This window comes from Aspergillus aculeatinus (assembly GCF_003184765.1).
Source record: "Aspergillus aculeatinus CBS 121060 unplaced genomic scaffold BO66scaffold_63, whole genome shotgun sequence".
NCBI classification, from domain to species: domain Eukaryota; kingdom Fungi; phylum Ascomycota; class Eurotiomycetes; order Eurotiales; family Aspergillaceae; genus Aspergillus; species Aspergillus aculeatinus.
Genome location: NW_020291532.1, coordinates 190,614 through 211,756, shown reverse-complemented (window position 1 = coordinate 211,756; position 21,143 = coordinate 190,614). Strand labels below are relative to the sequence as shown.

General features: G+C 57.0%; 8 protein-coding genes across 8 annotated transcripts; 3 read left to right on the top strand and 5 right to left on the bottom strand.

Moving 5' to 3' along the window:
- Positions 1–1,420: 1,420 nt before the first annotated feature.
- On the bottom strand, positions 1,421–2,722 carry BO66DRAFT_211283 (uncharacterized protein). The gene has a single exon (XM_025642594.1). It carries the CDS (start codon positions 2,501–2,503, stop codon positions 1,517–1,519), a length of 987 nt encoding a protein of 328 aa, XP_025499338.1. The 5' UTR covers positions 2,504–2,722; the 3' UTR covers positions 1,421–1,516.
- A 2,953-nt stretch (positions 2,723–5,675) lies between these two features.
- BO66DRAFT_431998 (GMC family oxidoreductase) lies at positions 5,676–7,537 on the top strand (the record flags this gene model as incomplete). The annotated part of the gene is made up of 3 exons (XM_025650616.1): positions 5,676–5,709; positions 5,759–6,472; positions 6,529–7,537. 3 exons carry the CDS (start codon positions 5,676–5,678, stop codon positions 7,488–7,490), a joined length of 1,710 nt encoding a protein of 569 aa, XP_025499337.1. The 3' UTR covers positions 7,491–7,537.
- A 1,232-nt stretch (positions 7,538–8,769) lies between these two features.
- BO66DRAFT_475026 (MFS monocarboxylate transporter) lies at positions 8,770–10,384 on the bottom strand (the record flags this gene model as incomplete). Its single annotated transcript, XM_025653188.1, has 2 exons — positions 8,770–10,101; positions 10,188–10,384. 2 exons carry the CDS (start codon positions 10,382–10,384, stop codon positions 8,967–8,969), a joined length of 1,332 nt encoding a protein of 443 aa, XP_025499336.1. The 3' UTR covers positions 8,770–8,966.
- A 565-nt stretch (positions 10,385–10,949) lies between these two features.
- BO66DRAFT_462237 (MDR family NADPH-dependent oxidoreductase) lies at positions 10,950–12,077 on the bottom strand. The gene is made up of 2 exons (XM_025652365.1): positions 11,304–12,077; positions 10,950–11,179 (listed from the first exon to the last, which is right to left on the bottom strand). Exons 1-2 carry the CDS (start codon positions 12,063–12,065, stop codon positions 10,997–10,999), a joined length of 945 nt encoding a protein of 314 aa, XP_025499335.1. The 5' UTR covers positions 12,066–12,077; the 3' UTR covers positions 10,950–10,996.
- A 585-nt stretch (positions 12,078–12,662) lies between these two features.
- BO66DRAFT_443049 (putative 2-ketogluconate transporter) lies at positions 12,663–14,639 on the bottom strand (the record flags this gene model as incomplete). Its single annotated transcript, XM_025651481.1, has 5 exons — positions 12,663–12,922; positions 13,055–13,266; positions 13,355–13,879; positions 13,941–14,218; positions 14,286–14,639. The coding sequence occupies 5 exons, from the start codon at positions 14,637–14,639 to the stop codon at positions 12,663–12,665; spliced, it is 1,629 nt and encodes a 542-aa protein (XP_025499334.1).
- A 796-nt stretch (positions 14,640–15,435) lies between these two features.
- BO66DRAFT_462230 (glycoside hydrolase family 88/105 protein) lies at positions 15,436–16,581 on the top strand (the record flags this gene model as incomplete). Its single annotated transcript, XM_025652364.1, has 1 exon — positions 15,436–16,581. One exon carries the CDS (start codon positions 15,436–15,438, stop codon positions 16,579–16,581), a length of 1,146 nt encoding a protein of 381 aa, XP_025499333.1.
- A 96-nt stretch (positions 16,582–16,677) lies between these two features.
- Positions 16,678–18,525, bottom strand: BO66DRAFT_431996 (aldehyde dehydrogenase family protein; the record flags this gene model as incomplete). The annotated part of the gene is made up of 3 exons (XM_025650615.1): positions 18,379–18,525; positions 17,509–18,288; positions 16,678–17,310 (listed from the first exon to the last, which is right to left on the bottom strand). Exons 1-3 carry the CDS (start codon positions 18,394–18,396, stop codon positions 16,678–16,680), a joined length of 1,431 nt encoding a protein of 476 aa, XP_025499332.1. The 5' UTR covers positions 18,397–18,525.
- Positions 18,526–18,970: 445 nt separating this feature from the next.
- On the top strand, positions 18,971–20,840 carry BO66DRAFT_415114 (putative MFS alpha-glucoside transporter; the record flags this gene model as incomplete). The annotated part of the gene is made up of 3 exons (XM_025649515.1): positions 18,971–19,144; positions 19,293–20,644; positions 20,822–20,840. The coding sequence occupies 3 exons, from the start codon at positions 18,971–18,973 to the stop codon at positions 20,838–20,840; spliced, it is 1,545 nt and encodes a 514-aa protein (XP_025499331.1).
- Positions 20,841–21,143: the final 303 nt, after the last annotated feature.

The following is a 21,143-nucleotide window of genomic DNA, read 5'->3' as shown; positions in this document are numbered from 1 at the left end:
AGCTGGTGGGTGGATACGCGATCGAACGATCTGTCTTACTCCAGGTGGGAACTAGACCACCGAATACTGTGTACGAGAAAAAAAAAAAAAAAACAAAATAAAAAAACTAGGAACTATCGGTACGTACCGGGAAAGACTAGTTCTGCGCCAGCTTCCTTTTGTCGGCGAGTCAATACCTTGGTCTATTCCGCGGTGAAGTTCTCCGCTCCCTTCCCCTCCTGGACTGTACTCAGTCGTAACTTAGTCCACAATAAGACTTGACTGGCCATGGTGGACCGCCCGCAGGAGGGGGCCGGGGTGTGCTTAAATGCCAACCGATGCAGAAAAAAAAAAAAAAAAACCTGCTTGAGAGTCGAGACACCTGCCCTGAGAGCCTAGACACAATGCTGGACAAAAGCTTAGGTTGGTTGACCTCCATTCTCCCTCCCCTTTTATGACTTGACTACGAATCTGTCTCTCAACTTTGGTGGTAGTATGGTGGTTCTCTTCCTACCGGGAGTACGGAGAGTCTCCCGGTAGTTCCCACTAGTTTAGTGAAAGCTGCAACCGCTGAACCCGAACCTGGCTGGCCTGGAGCCGAAACTACTCAGTACCTATATGACCTGTATTATTACTCAGACTCTCAGACTCCTATGAGCGGATCCGATTCAGCTTCCCTTAAATCCCGACGCTAAGGATTTCGATTTCGATCTGTCCACCCTTCCCGACGGCTCGGGCTCGGGTCCGATGCACTCTCCAGCGCCGCCGGGCTTTGACGGTACTTTTGCATCATTTTTCTTAGTGCCTCCTATTATTACTTCTGTCAGTCCACACTCCACAGTAATAATTTGCCATCTATGGCAAGTTACCTCATCCACCCAAGGCCATCTTCGGTAGCCTCTTTTTTGCCCCCTTAGTTCTTCTACGAGTTAATCTAACGAAGGAAGATCAACTTATTAAATATGACAGATGTCAGACCGTCTAGATAAAGACTAAGATGCAACTGAAATGGATCTAGATTGGGTATATGCAAAGCACACCACTAGATTTACAGAAATGATATGTACAATATGACTGGTGCGAAGTCTATACAAGGTATACACAAACCGGCTTCTCGACCGATTGTCCCTTCCCGTCACTCAATTTGGGTAAAGGCGTATGCAGTAGCCATGCCCAAAGAAGAATCGCGCAGTCCCAGTCATGTCGGCGCTTGGGCCAAGAACTGCCGCAAATCCTGGGCGTGTCGCAGGGACCATCCCGGGCAGGCATGGGGTTCGGACCGAAGCAATCGGGCAAACTAGGCGACCCAGTGGGCACGCTTGGCGGGTCGCCTTGGGAGGACATTCAGCTCAGTTGGCATGGTCAATTCCCGAACACCTGATCTGTTTAGGGGTTCGAAGGAACTAGATCTCAATAGCCACGTCGCAACCCCGGGAACGGCTATGACAGGTCACAGACGGATGCAAGTCCACTCCGCCGAAACGTACTTTTGTCTCACGCTTGGGCGATCAACTTCAATAGTGGCCTGTGCCATACATTAAGGAGGCCGGGGAGCCTCCGATGACTGCGACAAGGGCCTTCTACGCTCGGACAAAGCCAGGCTGTCCATGGAAAGGGCTGTCCAGGGATATCGCGACTGCGTGTGCGCGCTGGGCGGAGCTGCTCGCGTGACATCGCCCGTGATCTGCTCTGGGTCCACGAAGTTCGGGAAGTCATCCTGATCGGTCGAGCTGGATTCTGACGGGCGGGTGTTGACGAGCGAGACAAGTTTTCGCAATACTCCAAACTCCAGCTTCAGTTTGACGCTGTAGACAGCGGCCTTGAGCGTGGTCTGGAGGGTGTACAGTCCCACATACTCCAGCACGAGGAGGGACACATCCAACAAGACAATGACCATATTGATCGCAATCAACTCGTACATGCTCTTGTGTCGTTGCGGATCCTTTTCCGGCCGCAACCGGAGTAAATTGATTGTTTCAACGATGTAGATGCCGGAGATGAGAATCTCCTGAGCGCAAAACCAGGCCAGCTGCATTCGCTCCATCACATTGTACCCTCTGATGATCGCCGTGGAGCCAATGTAAATAGTGCTATAGGTAAGGACAGTCGTAGGAATGAGGAGGATAATCGCATCAATGATGATCATGGCGAGAACACGTCGAAGGGTCGTTTGGCTTTGTACCACCAGATGAAGACGAGAATATAACACAATGGATTGACCAGGCACCATAAAGTAGAATCCGATTGTCGAAAGAGTGACCGCAAACCACAATGGGCCCACCGCGAAAAATTCCAGCAAATAACCAACCGCGTGGGGAATGACCCCGAGTACGTCGGACAGAAGCATGCTCCAAAAGTAGAGTCCACTGTAGCGAGTGAATGTGAGAAAAATGAGAATAACGAGTTCGACTGCATTGTAGAGGGCAATGGCACTGAAGACAGCCATCAAGATCTTGATCACGAGGCTGGACCCTTGGTAACCTCCGATGAGGCCCTCCGGTGGGTTGGAGAGAGAGTCCCACATGACGACAAAGGAAAGACGCTGATACCACCACGGCTGCCGGTCACCGTTCGACAAAAGGGAGGGAGGGGCACTGGTAACTGTGGATCGCGAAAATATCGTGAGGTCCCGGGGCACAGGGTCAGGCACAGCAGTATAATATGCGAAACTAACGTTGGCCCGCTTGACAATTCCAGAGAGCCATGGTCAGGGGCAATGCAGCGCAGGAGTTGGATGGGAAGCCTGGAGGGTCGAAGCGCAGTCTCATTCGCATACTTGAGTTGTTCCAGACCTGACGACTGACCAGCTGATCGGGCGCAATACGCTCGACCACCCGGATTGGTCGGGTAGGGTGAGGAAACTGCCTCTTGCTTGAACCTCAACCAGTGCTGTCCGAGCGTCTTAAAAGTCCGAATAGCGGCGAGATTCGCCCTCCCAGCAGCCGAACTGAAGGTTTCTATTTATGTGCCTGAACGGTGCGCTAGTGGCAGGGGAAACGCAGTGGCGGCAAATGCTGGCGTTCCTGCAGAATGAAGGGGGAGAACGGGCGGCCTCGGATGAACGCGACGCAAGTGAGGATTGGAGACAGGCTGTGAGATGGCGCTGCTGGAAGGTTTATTTGAACTCAATCCCCCAAGGGAGGAGGGGAAGCAAGAGATTTGAGGAAAAGGAGTTCCGACCGGGGAAAGGAGAGAGGAAGTCTGGAACAGGAACTGGAGAGAGAAGATCGAATTGAAAGCGATCCCCCTTCCCACTCCAGACGACGGGAGGGGTGAAGACCAGTCGCCACCGGCTATTTGTACTGTACGCTGTGAACTGATGGCTGCGATAGATAAGAAAACGGAATGCGAGGAGCGGCGGGAGGGTAAACCGGGGAGAAGGTGAATTGAAGGTACAGTGGAAATTGAGAAGAGGATGGAAAAGAGAAGAGCAGACAGTAGGGCAAATATCAAGGCAGAGTGAGGGGAGGGGAGGGGGGGGGGGGGGGGAGAAAGTCCGGGGTTGGGAAGGAAGGATTGATTGATGATTGAGCCTATGATGGGCGATGATGATGATTTCTCCTGGAATGAAGAAGACAGACCGGGCCTGAGAGACCAGGCCAGCCACTGGCGTGCCTCGTTACTCAGGCCGGGCCAGTCACATGGCTGGCAGCCGTGCCTTTTCCCTGGTTCTCTCCCCTCTTCACCACCTCCAGGCTTCCATGATCCATTCCCTTCTCCCATCTTCTTCGCTTTCTGGATCGGTTCGGAAATATCTACGCCTTGTTTTCGCCTTCGCTTCTCGTCCGAGACCTTGACTCTCCTGAATCTCCTGACTCTCCTGACTCTTCCGACTCTCTGTTAAAAGAGTTATATGTCGCCAAGATAGATTTCTCCGTGTTTCAACCTTGATTCCATTCCATAGTGTCCGTCGGATTCACCCGATGCCAGGGCTCGATCGATAGCGTGGGCCACCATATGTCAAGGGATAACTTTACGACTGTCGCAAAAGTCTAATGGACATATGTAGTGCGAAATGTGTGAGCCAGCCTACTTACTCAAAGATTCAAAGAGGTCAAATGCGCCCGATCAGTGAAATTATTGTATTTCATTAGCTTGCGGGGCCCCGCCTGGCATTGACTCTTAATCGATGCACCCCAGTCTCCAGGCCTAGAACCGTCCCCCTTGGACGAACACCGTAAGGGTCTCGACACTGATCCACAACTTGCCACGCGAAGGCCACGCTCTGCAGGTACCATGACATGAAAATGCTTCATACATGTTACAGCACGACACCGCTCATACCAGCCTCTCCCACTAATCTTACAAAGACGGCCGGCCCTTGCAGTCTATGATTGGCGGATGCTGATCTCGACTCAAAGACATGATCCTTCTTGTCACAGACACGGTGTTAGGATCTCGCAGGGGCGATGATCTCCCTTGAGATGCCACATCCTTACTATCAATTTGAGGATTGAATCTTATCAGCCGGAGAAGGTTGTTGCGTTGCGACGAGCACCCGAGTGATCAGACACTCTGGAACTTGTTAGTACATATTTCAAATATCGGCCCCATCCAAGACTGTAGTTATTAGAGGACTGAGCATAACTTCACCGTGTTCGTCGTGGAGACAGCTCAACCATCTTTCCGGTGCTATGGTCGCTTGTGATGATGTGGACCCATGGGTGCCCCGTTCTCATGCACCATCTCGGCGACTGCGACTCGATTGGCTATTTGTTTCAAGGTCATTATTGAGGTTATCGTTCACTCCAAACTTTTCGAATGCGACCCGGCACGATTTAGCAGCCGCAACATATCATCCTTTGAAACAGCCGAGTCTGGTTTGACGCCATGGAGCCAGCTTACGATGGTATCACACCAGACCATCGACATGTTTCGCAACCAATATGCCTGGTAGAATTTAAGGTTAAGAAGATGATGCATCTCTCAGAGCAGTGCAAACTGGAATACTTCCCGGGCCGCTTTCAGTGCTTGTCGTTCAGTGCGTTCAGTGCGATACCTGGGATCGCCCCTAATTCGCAGAGTGCCCCATTATTGGGCCATTTCTCTATGATGCACTTCCCGGGTCCTGACGTGCACAGGGAAACTTAATCTCGAACCACCGGGATTCTCAAGGGAGATGAATAATACCGTGTGCATCCATCTCTTTGCCAAGGCGGTGCGGGGAAACTAGTCGTGATGCCGCGGATCGTCATGGATGATTTCTCAACAATGGAGCTCTCATACCTTGGCGCGGTTCCATCTTCCCCATCGTTGTCTCTCATGAGTGACGATCTTCCCTGGTCCGGCTCATCTTCAGGCTCATGCTCTCGATCACCAAGTGGGTCATGGATGACTGAAGGTGACGATCGCCCCGACAGCCTTTGTTGCACACGATAATCGCCGTCGAACATCTCCCCTCACCGCCGCAATTCCCCAAAAAGGAGAATCGTCGTAAAACTTATAGCATAATCAGTGCCGATGTTGTAGGACGAGCGGGGTCAGACTTTGTCCCCTCTCGTCGATCGTATCCAAAGCCCTGACTCGCTAGTCAAGCACGGTTTTGCGCCAGCTCTTTATAAACCAGGACACCCGGCAGTGCGGGGGTGCCACTGCTCATTGAAATTAAGCTGCGCAAACTGAAACTTGCTTCTTCTGTTTCAATCGGCTTGGAGACTTACGACAGTCAGCTCTTGATTTAAAGCCAGAAATCGCCGATGAACCATACGTGGGAGTTCGTCGTAGTCGGGGGTGAGTGCCATGAGGATCGTCATTTGCTCGACCGACTGACTGGAGACAGGGGGTCCGGCGGGCTGTGCCCTTGCTTCGACGCTCGCTCGCTCCGCTAAACACCCACGAGTCCTGCTGCTGGAAGCCGGCCCGCGGAATGAGGATATTTCTCTCCGCGTGGATGGTCAGCGATGGTCGACGTTTCTCCAAGGAGATCTGAACTGGGGTTACAAAACCACGCCCCAGGAACACTGCAATGGACGACAGATCGATTACTCGCGCGGCAAGGTGCTCGGAGGCAGTAGTGCAATCAATTTTGGCGTCTACACAGTGGGCGCCCGTGACGATTATGATCAGTGGGCCGCCCTCGTCGGAGACGAGGCCTTCGGCTGGGAGCGCATGAGGAGGAGATTATGCGGCCTCGAGACCTTTGATGGCGCTATCGTTGACCCGAGAAATTTCAAATACGCGTCTCCCCAAGCCGTGAATCACGGATCTACTGGTGGTTTGCGGGTGGGCTTTGCTCGTGAGTGGGAGCAGGATCTCCCGCTCATGCTGGACGTGTTCGAGCAGGCGGGCCTGGCTCGAAACCCGGACCACAACTCGGGCGACCCGATCGGCATGGGCTTGATTATTAACTCATCTCACAACGGTCGTAGAGTGACCGCGACGGATCTTCTCGAGGGTGTACCGGACAATTTGACGATCATCACGGAAGCGCCCGTGCAGCGGGTGATTTTGGAGGGGACCAAGGCTGTAGGTGTGGAGTCAAACGGAAGACAGTGTATGCTTAGGTTGTTGCATGAAGTACATAAGTACCCAGCTAACGCGCCTCCGCAGATTTGGCCTCCTGCGAAGTGATTCTGACCGCAGGCTCATTGGACACGCCGCGCATCCTGATGCATTCAGGTCTCGGGCCTGCTGACCAGCTTCAGCAGTTCCAGATCCCCGTCCGTAAGCATATCCCTGCCCTGGGCAAGGGCCTGCGGGATCATTTCTTCGCCCCGTTGTGCTTCAAACGCGATCCCGCAACCAACGACCGCAATGCATTCTTCAACGATCAAGCCGCCATGAAGACCGCCATGGCGCAATGGAACAAGGACGGCACGGGGCCCTGGGCGCGGCATTCGTGCCAGATCGCCGCCGGCTGGCTCAAGTCCAACCGGCTGGTGCGGACGGCAGAGTTCCAGGCTCTTCCCACCGACGTGCAAGACTTCCTGCAACGCAAGACGGTCCCGCACTACGAGTTCCTCACGCATTTTCCTCTGCATCTCGTGGCGCCGGAATGGCCGCCGGATTACAGCTACATCTGCATGCTGGTGTTCCTGATGAACGAGCAATCCAGCGGCGAGGTGCGACTGCAGTCCTCCAACCCCAACGTTCCGCTGTTGTTCGATCCTAAGTTCTTGTCGCATGACTTCGACCGCCGCGCCTGCATCGAGATTTTCCGCGATGCGCTGGAGGTGACCCGCCACCCATCCTTCCAGAAAGACGTGGTCGAGACGGTGATCGCGCCGGCGTCGGACTCGGACGCGGATATCCTGGAGCACTGGAAGAACACGCTGGGGTCGAGCTGGCACATGACGGGGACGGCCAAGATGGGTCGCCCGGGGGAGGCCGACGCTGTAGTGGACAGCCACTTCCGGATGCTGGGGATGGAGAACCTGCGCATCGCGGACATGAGCGTGGTGCCGGTGTTGACGAACAACCATACGCAGGCGACCGCGTACGTGACGGGCGCCACGTGCGGCGAGGTATTGGTAGGGGAGTATGACCTGGACCGGGAGGTGGCACGGCTATAGCGGAAGGTATATTAGCTTTGAAGTGGTTAGCCCATAGTATTTGCAACGAATGCATATTCTGAATACTCGGAGCCCTCCAATTATACATCGAAGCCATGCTATTGAAGAAGAATCCAATACTAGAAGTGGTGCCATCGAATCCTTGGCATCATCTCTGGGATTCCATATCCATATCAGACTGCGGACTTGGACGAGGGTCAGAGTTGTAATAAGGTTCAGCTGATATCAAACAGGTTATAACTAAAACAACCAATTATGACCATTGGCCATCAATGTAAAGCTTAGCTGTCAATAACAGATTTGGTAATCAGACCAAATATAATGATGGCATCACGAGAACTATCTATAATTTCAACTTATCTATGACTGACATATTACGATTTGTGAGCTGGCTTGCCAACAGCTGTGTGAGGTTGGTAGAAACAATATTACATTAATTGCCACTACAAACAATTGTACATAATCCTTTCGGCGGTTTAAAGGATTCTAAACTAATCTTCTACAAGATCAAAACTAGTTTCAAACTCTTAAGCACTGCATATAGCTGTTCACAACCATTGTAAACTAGCTCGCAACTAGCTCGAAACCTCCAATTCCGAGGCACTTTTCCCACTATGCATATTAGACTGTGCTAGTCCATTTGCATATGATTTGTTAGGGCTTGGTCATTGGCGGTATATATAGCAATGTCCAATTGAAGTAGGCTATATCCACTTGAAATAGTCTCTACCTAATCTATATCAGACATATGTATAGGGATTTAGGAAATACAGATGCTAGGATTATGAATAGAATAACCCTATAAGCTCTCAGAAGTATGTCATCGACAAAGGACGCTTCTGCGATGCATATGTTAGTGTAGAATACAAAGTGCCGGAGTTCTGTCCAGGTTAGAAGACATAATAGACACACTTTGAACCGTACGCCAAGCGACACAGAATAGGGACCAAACTTTTACATTGATATATGCAGGGGAGAAGCTGGATTTACATTTTGACGTATTGCACCGTGGACCTGGATATATGAGTATGTTGATGACGTCTCTGGTCCAAAGAGGCGGCCGTAGCAGATCGCCGTAGTGGTGGCTATAGTACCCCTTAGTACCGAGGCTTACTTCTTGTTTTCCGACGTTATCTCTCACCTCTCGCACCCACTTAACATGCCAAAAGTTCACTGTACTTTCATCATATTTTGAATAATGTCTTCAATCGCAAAGCATGATCAAGTGATATCATACCCAGCTCCTTTTTTTAAATCCAGTTTGACTGCAGGTAGCTGCCTTGTCGCTCTCGTGTGTCAGAAGCACTGGCGGCTCCTCCCTGCTCCCTCCAGCTTGCAGGGAGTTTCGTCTCTACTAAGTCTATAGATGCAATAGGCTGATCACCCACAACCAACCACAACAGTCGTCTCAGATGCAAAGCCACCGTCGAGCATTGAATCGATGAGATTGGCTTCTGCTTTCCACCTACACCCCCTTCAAATCTTCCAGCCTCCGCCCTGCCGCCACAGCATCAGCCGCACGATGGCGAAGCAGATGGTTCCGGCGGCGACGAACATAGCACTGAAAAGCTGAGCCTTCCAGAAAGATCCTTCCTCCAGGTTCAGCAGCAGCGAGGCGATCGGCGTGCCGATCAGAAACCCGCAGCCGGCGAACATGAAGATCATGCCCAGGCGCGTGCCCACCACGCCCAGGGTCGGCGACATGCGCGTCAGGATCGAGGGCGGCAGGGAGACGATCGCCCCAGAGGCGTAGCCGTACAGTAAGGTGAAGACGATGGTGCCACCCTCGTTCCGGATGGCGATCCACACAAAGGCCAGGATGCTGGCCAGCAGACTGATGGGCACCAGGGTGTTCAGCCCCCCGATGCGGTCCGCCAGGAGACCCGGGGTGATGCGGCCCAGCACGGAGGCGGCGTTGAGCACGGCGAAGATATAGAAGGCCAGGCTGCTGTCATTGTGCAGGTAGTAGGTGAAGAAGCTCTGCAGGTAGAAGAAGGGGAAGTAGAGCCCCACAAAGCTGAAGAACAGGCCAAAGGCAAACACGAGGAACGGCGGCTCCTTGAGCGCCGTGACGTCGACCAGGCTTCGGCTCTGCGCCGGCGGCGGCAGGCGCCGCTTCAGCACCGCCAACGAGATGGCCAGCCCGGCTAGCGCGACGAACCCAATGATGCGCGTCGTCCACCCGAACCCCACCGGGCCGATTAGTTTGTGGAACATGATCGGGTAGATAACCGCGCCAATGCTGCCACCGGACGCCGTGATCCCCGTGGCCACGGCGCGGCGTGAGGTGAAGTAGGTGGCCACGATGGCGATGCTGGGTAGGAAGAGAAAGACACAGCCGATGCCGACCGTGACTCCGTGCGCCAGGAAGAGTTGGTAGTACTTGGTCGAGAGTGAGGTCATCATCATCCCGAACACCACCATGAAAGTCCCCACAGCGACGATGCTACGCAGATACCCTTTGTCGAAGATGGGTCCAACAATCACCCCGACCAGCAACAAGGTAAAGCCTTGCACAGTGCCGATCCAGGTGATGGCCGACGAGGAGTAGCCGGGGATCAAGTCTGACTGGTAGTAGCTCTGGAAGACTCCATAGGCGTTGAGCAGACCCCTACGCGGCAGGAGAGGTTGTTTAGCACCAGGAGCCATGGAACAAACAATCTTGTTTCGGCAACGGCAGCCGGGGGGACCACCTACCAAGAGTTGAAGAACAGAAAAAACGCCGCGACGACTTGCAGCCACGCGGTCAGACCACCATCGGGCGGCGGCGGGGGAGCCGTGTCCGCCGGTTTGGCGGGCGCCTGCTTCTCCGTCTCTGAGGCTTCAGAATCGGCTATCAGAACAGCGGATGGAGAGGGCTTGTCGTCCGGGTTCGTGCTCAAGGATTGAGACATGGCGTCAGAGTGCAGTCAGTGTGGGAGGGAAGCATGCGGGTGATGCCGAACAAGACACTCGCTACCTGGAGAGTTCAATTATAGGGAAGCCATCTACGATGCCTTGAGGATTTGAATTTGTCAGCGAGGAGCTGTTTGTCGGGCTTACAACACCGAGCCTGCAGGGTTGGTGTGTTGTGACTCGCCAGGCCGTAAGAATTGCGTGATGGAACCTATTCTGAGCTGCATGGACTGATCGCGCATCCAGGGGAAAGAGCTAAGCAACTGCCAACCGTCTAGGCTTAGTGTGGGCTTACGGGAATCTGATCCCCGCGATTCTGTGGACTCTAGTGCCAGATTTGACCGCAGCGGATCTGTCTCATTGCACATGGAAATGAGTTCCCTGCCCATTGTCTGCGGACTAGTGTCTGCTAGTGCTTATTCCGTTGCGAGGCATATCCGCGGATCGACGGCACTTGGCGAGGCTTGATTGTGTCATCTTAAACGAGAATTTCGAAATTACATTATTTCATTCTCAATGGCACAGACGGAGAGAGTCACAGGAAAAGATTGGTAATATCCATGCCAGGGTCAATTACAGAGGCACGCCGCCGTCCCGCATCCATCGCTCCATCATCTCTCGCCGACGATGATGACTGCTTTACGTTGGCCAACCACTGTCTGCGCCTGACCCTGCACGGCAGCCACAAGCTCCTGCGCTTCGGCTCCAGCTTGCCAATGCAGAAATTTCAATGCGGGCGCCTTCAGAGTCCCCCGGCCGACCAGGCCCGCAAACCACTCGAACAGTGCCGTTTGCTGCGATTGACTGCGCTTGCTGAAGCAATTGCTCAGTCGAAAAGGTCGCAGGCTAATGTTTTTCTGCCACAGGAATTGCCGGAGATTGACCTCCGGTCGAGGGGGGGCCGTCCCTCCCAGGAACCCCGCTCAGCACGGTGCCTCCAGCGGTCATGGCCGCTGCCATCGTCCGCACTAACGCATCGTCGGCCACCGAGTCAATGGCGAGAACAATCCGCTTCCCTTCGAGGACCCGCGGCGCGGCGAGCTCCTCTTGTGTGAGCACTACTGAGGCCCCGTGGGAGCGGAGCAACCGCTTCATTCGCTCCAGCTCTTCGGCGTTGGCGCGATCGCGGATGACGCTGATGACCTGCACTCCCAGGAGCCGTGCCAATTGGCAGACAAAGTGACTGATCGTGCCGGTGGCCGCGTTCTGAATAATCCAGTCTCCCGGCTCCAGCGTGTGGTAGTCGCGTAGCTGGAAGAAGGCCGGAGCCACGCCCATGCGGAGCAGGGAGGCCACGCAAGGGTCGGTGGTGGATGGCACGCGGATGAGATCGGCCTCGTCGAAGACGCCATGAGTCCTCCACGTGCCCCGACAATGCGTGCGCAGGATGACGAGATCGTCAACCGCGAGGTGGTCGACCTCCGCCCCTGTCTGCAGGATCCGGGCCGCGCCATCCGATCCTGGAATGGCGTGTTGGACCCCATTCTCACTGTTATAGACACTCTGCAGCTTCACTGGGTACTGGCCTGCGATCACGGCAAAGTCCAAGGGATTGATGGGAACCACCAGGAATCGCACCAGGACCTGTCGTGGCCCGCAGGTCGGGAGCGGCAGGGTTTCGACATGCAAGTTGTCGAGAGGTTGCGCGCTCTCGAAGGGGATGACGAGGGCTTCGGCCATGGTTATCTTTTGTCGAAAGCAAATTAAAAAGGTTTGAAAGGGTGGGTGGGGGTTGTGTACTCGCAGGCAGCAGTGTACTTTGGGCTATGTACTCTTCTTAGTGCTGTGCCCGAGTTTCAAGTCGGATTCTATACCTGATCTTCGCAGCTGATTTGAGAAGACTGGCACCAACCATGAGGGAGTTGGACGGTGCGTAGTTGGTTTGACCAGTTCTGTTCTTATACTGAGACTAGCTAGGTAGACATGTAGGAAGATCGCCAATAGAAATCGAAAAATCCGATATGTTTTGTTTCTAGTGAACTAACCCTGGTTTCTTAGTAGTATGTATTCCCCCTACACCCGATACGCCAGAAGTCTAATATAAGGAGAGAGGCTACGTGGAACAGATCACTGACGACCTAACAAATACACACACCCTACAGCACAGCACAGCACAGCGCAGAACTCAACCCCCAACCAAAAACCCATCAATTAAATCCCAGCTAAACCTATAACTTATATCCACCTAGCTCACCCCACCCAAACCGAACCCACCCCCAAGCCCCCAAGCCCCAAGATAACCATATAACCCCCTCCCCAACCCCCCGCTCGAAAGTACTAATAAATATACCGGAAATGCAAATTCTCGCGATCGGTGCGATCCTCAAAGGCATGCGCGAGGTGATCCCCGGCCCCCGCGCCGGGGGAATCCAGACTGACGCCGGCCTCGCGCAGCAGGCGCTCCTTCTTCTTGTTCTGGGCGATGAGATGGAAGCGCAGGTAGATGACGGCGAGGGTCATGGCGGAGTAGCAGCCGAGGTGGACGCCGAAGGCGATGAAGTAGCGGGGGGCGTCGCGGGCGAGGAAGACTTGGGGGCCTGGTCGGGATCAGCGGGGTTAGCATTCAATCGTGAATGGGATCTCGGACGCTCTGGTGGGTGGTGGGGAAGAAGAGAAAGGGAAGGGAAAGGGAAAAGGAAAGGAAAGAAAAGCAGGGCAAAAAGACTCACCGATGGCATTCCCCACGGCCCACGAGACGAAGGTCGCCGCGACGACGGTGGACTTCTTGGTGGCGCCGGCGATGTTGCGCGAGACCATGGACAGACACAGGTTCTGGGCGGACCAGAAGGAGAGGGTGATGTAGTAGCTGATCAGCAGGCCGACCTTGGTGCTGAGGTTCTTGTTCTCGACGGTCATGAGGACGATGGTGCCGATGAAGGAGCTGCATTTTTTTTAGAAAGAGTTAGCATAACATAACCCTAACCAGCATCTTGCCCGCTATCCCCCGGTAAAAGATGGGGGCAACCCACGGAACAATAAACCCCAGCATGACCAGAATATTCTGGTTGTACCGCTTCACCAGGAACGCACTGGTCAGCAGCACGAAGATGATGTAAAACCCGAGCACCATCGCCAGCAGCTGCGTCTGCAGCTCGGTGAAATCAAACCCCGTGATGATGATGTTGGCGAACGCGCCCAGCCCGCTCGTCGGCAGCGTCGTGAACACCTGGATCGCGCAGTAGCAGTACATCTGCGGGTCCTGGAAGGCCTCCCACATCTGGTACGCGCGGAAGGTTTTATTCTGGAGGCCGGTCTGGTTGGCGCGCACGCGCTCGACCATCAGGTGCTTGTCCTCCTCGTTGAAGCATTTGGCCTTCATGGGGGAGTCGGGCATCCACCACAGCACGAAAAAGCCCCAGAGGACGGAGATGCAGCCGTAGGTCAGGAACAGGGCCTGCCAGGATTTGAGGACGGTGGGGCCGTGGCGGCCGATCAGGCTGAAGCAGTATGCCAGCAGCCCGCCGACGATCTGTTGGCCGCCGTTCATCATGTACCTGGTTTTATTGGCCTTAGCATGGGCATGGTGGTGAGGGTAAGGGAAAGAAAAGGACATACCAGTACGTCACGGTGGCCGCCTGCTCCTCCCGCTTGTACCACATACTGGACAGCAGGACGAAGGTGGGCTGGCAGGCGGCCTCGAAGATGCCCAGCAGGGTGCGCACGGCGACCAGGCCGGCGAAGTTCTTGCACGCGGCGTGCAGCGCCAGGATGGTGCCCCACAGGATGATGTTCACGCCCAGGTATTTGGCGATGCGCACGCGCTGGATGATCCAGTTGGTCGGGTACTCGACGATCAGGACGGCGATGTAGATGCAGGTCGTGAGCCAGGAGTACTGCCGCCACCAACCCAACGTCAGCTATCAGTAAACGCAGCCCACCATGCTCCAGGAAAAAACCCACCTCCTGCCCCTTCATCCCCGTGTCCGTGCGGATCCCCATGATCGACGCAAACGACATGGTCCCCTTGTCCAGCGCCTGCAGGAAATACGTCAGGATCATCACCACCAGCACGCGCCGGTCGATCATGCGCCGCAGCCGCCGGCTGGTGGCCTCGTCGACCTCGACCGCGCCGCGCGCCGCGTACGCCGCGATCTCCTCGTCGACGCGGGCGGCGTCGACCCCCAGCCCCTTCTTCAGGTCTTTGTCTGATGGCGAGAGCACCCGCTCGACGTGGGCGGTCGCCTGGGCGGACTTGTCTTCGTCGTTGGAGCCATGTCGGTGCGACAGGGTGGTGTCGGTGATGTGCTCCGCCATGGTTCGATGTCCACGGTGCGGAATAGTGTGGATGGACGCAGGGGGGGAGGTGAGATAAGGGGGTAGGGGAAGGGGGCAGGGGGACGCAGGTCTTTTACTTTATACGGTGTAGGGGTACTCCGTAGAGAACGTGACCTTGCCATCTCGTTTATTGTTTGCTTGGCCAATCCTTCGCGGGGGGTGAATTTCACGCCAATGAGGAGGGGATGTGTGGTGTAGTGTAGTGTAGTGTAGTGGTGGGAGGCGAATAGCCAGGTAACTCCTGGGTTGATGCATCTCGCTTAGGGTTGTGGTTGATTGCTACTCTGGGGTCCAGTTTTACCCCATGGGACAACCACAATACGCGGGGGCGGGTCAAGCCGCAGACCCTTTCCAGTGACAGGAAATTAACCGGCGGGAGTGAATTGACCCGAGAACGCGGGGAAAAAGTCTTGGACTGGAGCTTCGCACGCTTCGCACGCTTCGCTTGGGTGGGCAGACTGCACGAGGGCGCCAATCGCTGCTGTTTACAGAGGAGGGGTTGGACTTGGCTGGGGAGCGTGCTCGGCGGACGCTGACCCGAATATACAACATGACGGCGAGTCAGAGGGAGCAGGCGGGGGAGGAGAAACAGAAAGAAGCTGGAGCTGAAGCTGGAAGCTAGTAGTACTTACACTTACTTACTCCTACCGACACGCTTCAGTACCTTTCAAAAGTATCTCCTTCCCATCCTCCCATCCTCCCATCCTCCCATCCTCCCTCCCTTTCCACCTCCCTCCAACCTCAACCCTAACCTCCCACCAACCCACCCACCAAAATGACCCAACCCACCCCCCTCACGCCCCCGGCCATCCGCACCAAAATCGACCTCCTGATCACCAACCTCATCAACATCCACGACCCCACCGGCGAATTCCTCCTGCACCTGCCCGACGGCCGCATCATCGACACCAAATCCTGGCACGGCTGGGAATGGACGCACGGGGTGGGCCTGTACGGGATCTGGAAGTACTACGAGCTGACCGGCTCGGCGCAGCACCTGCAGATCATGCAGGAGTGGTTCGCGGCGCGGTTCGCCGAGGGCGGGACGACCAAGAACATCAACACGATGGCGGTGTTCCTGACGCTGGCGCACCTCTACGAGACGAGCCGCGACGCGACCTACCTGCCCTGGCTGGACGCCTGGGCCGAGTGGGCGATGCACGAGCTGCCGCGCACCCGCCACGGCGGCATGCAGCACATCACCTACCTCACCGAAAACCACCAGCAGCTGTGGGACGACACGCTCATGATGACCGTCCTGCCGCTGGCGAAGATCGGGCGCCTGCTGGGCCGCCCGCACTACGTGGCCGAGGCGAAGCGCCAGTGTCTGCTGCACGTGCAGTATCTGTTCGACGCGCGGACGGGGCTGTTTTTCCATGGGTGGCAGTTTACGGACCCCGAAGACTCCGGCACGCCGGGCCAGGGCCAGGGCCAGGGCCACCATTTCGCCGAGGCGCGCTGGGCCAGAGGGAATAGCTGGATTACGATGGTGATCCCGGAGATTGTCGAGTTGCTGGAGCTCGAGGACCACGACCCCATCCGGGTGCATTTGCTGAGCGTGCTGGAGGCGCAGTGCGCCGCCCTGAAGCGGTTGCAGGAGGCGGACGGGTTCTGGCATACCTTGCTGGATCACAGGGACTCCTACGTTGAGGCCTCGGCCACGGCGGGGTTTGCGTACGGGATCCTCAAGGCCGTGCGGAAGAGGTATCTCGGCAGGGAATACCGGGGGGTGGCGGAGCGGGCGATCGCGGCGGTCGTGGGCGCCGTGGACGCGCACGGCGAGCTGCAGAATACCAGCTTTGGCACCGGCATGGGCGACAGTCTGCAGTTCTACAAGGAGATCCCCCGCACGGCGATGCCGTATGGGCAGGCGATGGCGATCATGGCGTTGGGGGAGTATCTGCGGGGGATTTCGTATTAGATATCAAGAGATGAATGCAGTATAGATGTATAGATTCAAGAGCTGTTGACTGGTTGCCCACAATGTTATCATTCAAAGTCCAAGTAACAGCTCCAGCTACAGCTGACTCCTCAACCACAAGGTCTGCGAATTGCACCAGCCCACCAGCCCATGGACCCCCCACTCCGTGCCCATCCCGCTGGCCTTGTGGCCGCCAAACGGCACGTGGGGCGCGACGTCGAAGTGCGAGTTCACCCACACCGAGCCCGCCTGCAGCTGGTCGACGAGGCGGCGCGCGCGCCCCAGATCGCGACTCCACACCGAGGCGCTCAGCGCGTAGTCGGAGGCGTTGGCGCGGGCGACCACGTCGGCCTCGTCGGCCCATCGGAGCAGCGGCAGGATCGGCGCGAAGGGCTCCTCCTGCACCACGCGCGAGGCCTCGGGCGGGTTGTCCACGATCGTCGGCGGGATGAAGTACCCTGCCCCGAGGTTGGCGGGGACCTCGCCGGCGGCGATGGTCTGCAGGCCGGCCGCCCGGGTCGCGGCCAGCAAGTCGGTGGCCTTGTCGAACTGCATGCGGTTCTGGACGGGGCCGAAGAAGGTGTCCGGGAGGGTGCCGTCGCCGACCTTCAGGGCGCGCACGAACCGCACGAGCTTGTCGCGGAACTGGTCGTAGATCTGCTCGTGGACGTACAGCCGCTTGATCGTCATGCAGATCTGCGAGGAGCAGAGGAAGGCGATGGTGCCGATCTGTGGGTGATCGTCAGTGCTGGTCCAAGATATGCGACCTCCCCACTCCACCCGGCACTCCACAACCAAGATCCCAAGTCCACAATTTGAGACATCACCCCCCAACCACCGGACCTCCTCCGCCCACAGCCCAAACTCTCCTTCGTCACTCGCAAGGACAAAGTCAGAAAAGAAAAAAAAAAAAAAAAAAAAACATACCTTCTGCACCACGGCATCCACATCGACATCCTCACACACAATCGCGGCATCATTCCCCCCCAACTCCAGCGTCACCCTCTTCAACCCGCGCGCACACCCCTCCATCACCTTCCGGCCGGTGGCACTGGACCCGGTAAAACTAATCTTCTGGATGCCGGGATGCGCCGTCATCCAGGGCCCCAGCTCCTCCCCGCCACTGAGCACCTGGACCACCCCCGGCGGGAAGATCTGGGCGGCGAGCTCCCCCAGCTTCAGCGCGCAGTAGGGCGTGTAGGGGCTGGGCTTGACGAGGAGCACGTTGCCCGTGACCAGGGCGGGCACGATCTTGCCGACGGCCAGCAGGACGGGGAAGTTCCAGGGGACGATGGCGCCGCACACGCCGATGGGCACGTAGCGCTGGATGATCTGGCGGGCCGGGGTGTCTTCGATGATGTGCACCGGTAGATCGAGGAGGGGGATCTGCTGCGTCCAGGTGATGGCCATGTCGACTTCGATCTGCGCCTGGCTGAGCGGTTTGCCCTGTTCCTGGGTGAGGAGGGCGGCCAGGGTGGCCTTGTGGGTTGCGAGGAGGGCGGCGTAGGCTGCCAGGAGGCTGCGCCGGGTCGAGAGCGGGGTGGCGGACCATGCTGGGAGGGCGGATTGCGCGGCCAGCACCGCGGTGTCGAGGTCGATTGGGCGCGAGACGGGGACGGCGGGGTTCGGGCGGCCGGTGGTCGGGTTGGTGCTGTGGCGGGTTTCGGGGGTTGTGGTGCGTTCGTTGTTGATGATGTTGTAGAATTGCTGGGGTGGGGAGGTTAGTTAGGGTTGGTTGGGTTGGATTGGGGGGAGCGGGAGGGATTTGGGGATAGGGGAGAGGGGAGGAGGGAGTACAGTAGTGTCGAGCGCCATGGTGGTGGGTGAAGTACTGTTCAGTACTGTTCAGTACTGGATTTCTCGGATTATGGCTGCAGTGAGATGTTGATTACTGCAAAGTGACCGAGCAGAGGGAGAGCGTCAGACTTTATACCCTCCTCTCGGTTCAGCGCCGCCCACAAGCCGAGAAGACTCGTATAACGACGGGATAAACCTGGGGCTGCGATGCACGAGAAGCTTAACCCGTGTTGGACGAAGGCCTGCTCGGCTGCCGCATGCGTCGGTTATTGGATGCACGCCTCGCTTTGACTTTAGGATCGGCACGTGCGGGGTTACGCTGTGTTAAGTTCTTCATGTTTGGCTGCCGAGTTTTGGGGTCGTTGGCTTTTCCGACGGCCTCTGGACGATTATCCCAGCCCTCTAAAAGACTACCCGATACGTAGCCACCTCACATAGCCACCGCACTCAGCACTTGGCTTCGTCCCCAAGGTCCATCGGCCAAGACGGCCAAGACAATGGCGGCAAGCGAGGAAGAAAACTGCTGTCGCCGGGTCTGCCCTTCGCCGGTCTTCCCATTCTCGAAAATCGTCAATTCAGACAGACTGGCAAGATGAAGGACGAGAAGAACGAGAAAGACGAGATCGTGATCCAGGCAATTCCCACAGCCTCGCTGCAGGAAGCCGAAAGCTCGCAGGAGTTCCTCGCGGCGGAGCATGCGTTGACCTTCTGGCCCGCTCTGCGACAGCACTGGCCAACCGTGGCGTGGGCATTATTCATGAATTTGGTACGAAGAAGTCTCTCGCGTGCGGATCTTCTGCAGCATCGCTCAATTTCGGACACGGACTGACAATTGATAGGCGACGATCCTGAAAGGAATTGTATGTGCTATGCTACTCACCGACTGACCCTCGATCCACGAACTGACAGACCAGGATGGCGGCGTCGTCAAAGGCATAGTCGGACTGGACGTCTTCAAGCGAAACTACGGCTACGAGCATGAGGGACGCTACATTCTGGCCGCCCGCTGGCTGTCGGCCTTCAACTACGCCAACCTGCTGGGCGCCATCGTGGGGGCGCTGTTCGCCGGCCTCGCCTACGACCGCTTCGGCCCGCGCATCGTGCTCACGGGGTGCTCGTGTCTGTCGATCGGCTTCATCTTCGTGCAGTTCTTCAGCCAGACGCCCGCCCAGCTGTTCGTGGGCGAGCTGATCAACGGCTGCGTGATCGCCTTCTATCCCATCTGCGCCTCCGCCTACGTCGGCGAGGTGACCCCGCTGCCGCTGCGCGGGTTCGCCGCCACGATGACCAACCTGGCCTTCTCCATCGGCTCGTTGATCGCCTCGGGCATCCTGAAGGGGACCACCGCGCTCGCCAGCGACTGGTCCTACCGCATCCCCATCGCCACGCAATGGGCCCTGCCGTGCATCATGCTGGCCCTCGTGCCGTTCTGCCCGGACCCCCCGTACTGGCTGTGCCGGCAGGGCCGCCCCGAGGCCGCCGCCGCCTCGCTGCGCCGCCTCACCGTCCGCGGGGGCGCCATCGGGCCCCGACTCGCCCACATCCAGGAGACCCTGCGTCTGGAGGCCAGCTTCCAGCAGTCCCCCACGACCAGAAGCCTGGAATGCCTGCAGGGCCCCAACCGCCGCCGCCTCCTGATCTGCGTCATGGCCTACAGCATGCAAGCCTTCACGGGCAACGTCTTCTTCATCAACTACGCGGTGCACTTCATGGAGACGGCGGGGCTGAACGCCTCGCACGCCTTCTCGATGAACCTCGGCCTGAGCGCCCTCGGCCTGCTGGGCACCGTCCTGTCGTGGCCGCTGCTGGCCTACGTCGGCCGCCGCACCATGTATCTGACGGGCTGCTCCGCGCTGGCCCTGACGCAGCTGCTGATCGGGGTGCTGGACCTCGTCCCCCGCGGCACGGGCACGATCTGGGCGCAGTGCGCGCTCATGCTGGCGTGCACGCTGGTGTACGACGTCAGCCTGGGCCCGTTCTGCTACGTGCTGCTGGCCGAGGTCTCGTCGATGCGGCTGCGCGGGGTCACCATCGGGCTGGCCACGGTCAGCTGCTTCGTGTGGTCGGTGGTGTTCGCCGTGGTGATCCCCTACGCCATGGACGCGGACGAGGGCGACTGGGGCGGCAAGCTGGGGTTCCTGTTCGCGGGCACCAGCCTCGTCTGCGCGGCCATGTGTTTCTGGTGGCTGCCGGAGACGCAGGGGCGCACGTTCGAGGAGCTGGACGCGATGTTCGAGCAGGGGGTAGGCAGTCGGCGGTTTCGGCGGTGTGTGGTGGTGATTGGGGAGGAGGGGAGGGGAGCGGTGGTGGCGATGAGGGAGGAGGGCGGAGGGCGGAGGGCGTCGAGGGGGGTACTGAACGTTGCACCGAGGCAGCAGGCGTTGGGAGATGTGTTGTGAGGATGTGCAGTGCAGTGTTCGGGAAAGAAAGAATACGTATTCAGAATACCAGAGAAGAATTAATTAGTCGGTGCAAGAGCCTAAAGAGGAAAAAGCCGAGGAACTTGCAAGTCACGGCCACTGCTGAGATTAATAATCTAGTCCCGTTCGGGCAAGTCTGCAGAATGCCGGGCGAAAATTTGAGTGCTGACGGCTGACTCAGCCGCCCCTTGTGCAGTTTTCATGAGTGCATCGTCTCGAGTCATTAAGCAAGCATCACTTCAAACTCAATCCCCAATTGACTTCCACCTGTTCGCCCCAATTTTGCTTCACGCTGCACGGTAATCATGACTTCATGGCTCTCGCCCACCCCATCTCCTCTGGTGG

Excerpts from the sequence above, each read along its gene's own strand:
- BO66DRAFT_211283 (XM_025642594.1), bottom strand. The coding sequence starts at position 2,503 with ATGTGGGACTCTCTCTCCAACCCACCGGAGGGCCTCATCGGAGGTTAC.
- BO66DRAFT_462237 (XM_025652365.1), bottom strand. The coding sequence starts at position 12,065 with ATGGCCGAAGCCCTCGTCATCCCCTTCGAGAGCGCGCAACCTCTCGAC. Across the intron at positions 11,180-11,303 it reads GAGGCACCGTGCTGAGCGGG|CAAACGGCACTGTTCGAGTG; the intron begins GTTCCTGGGAGG and ends AGTCAATCGCAG.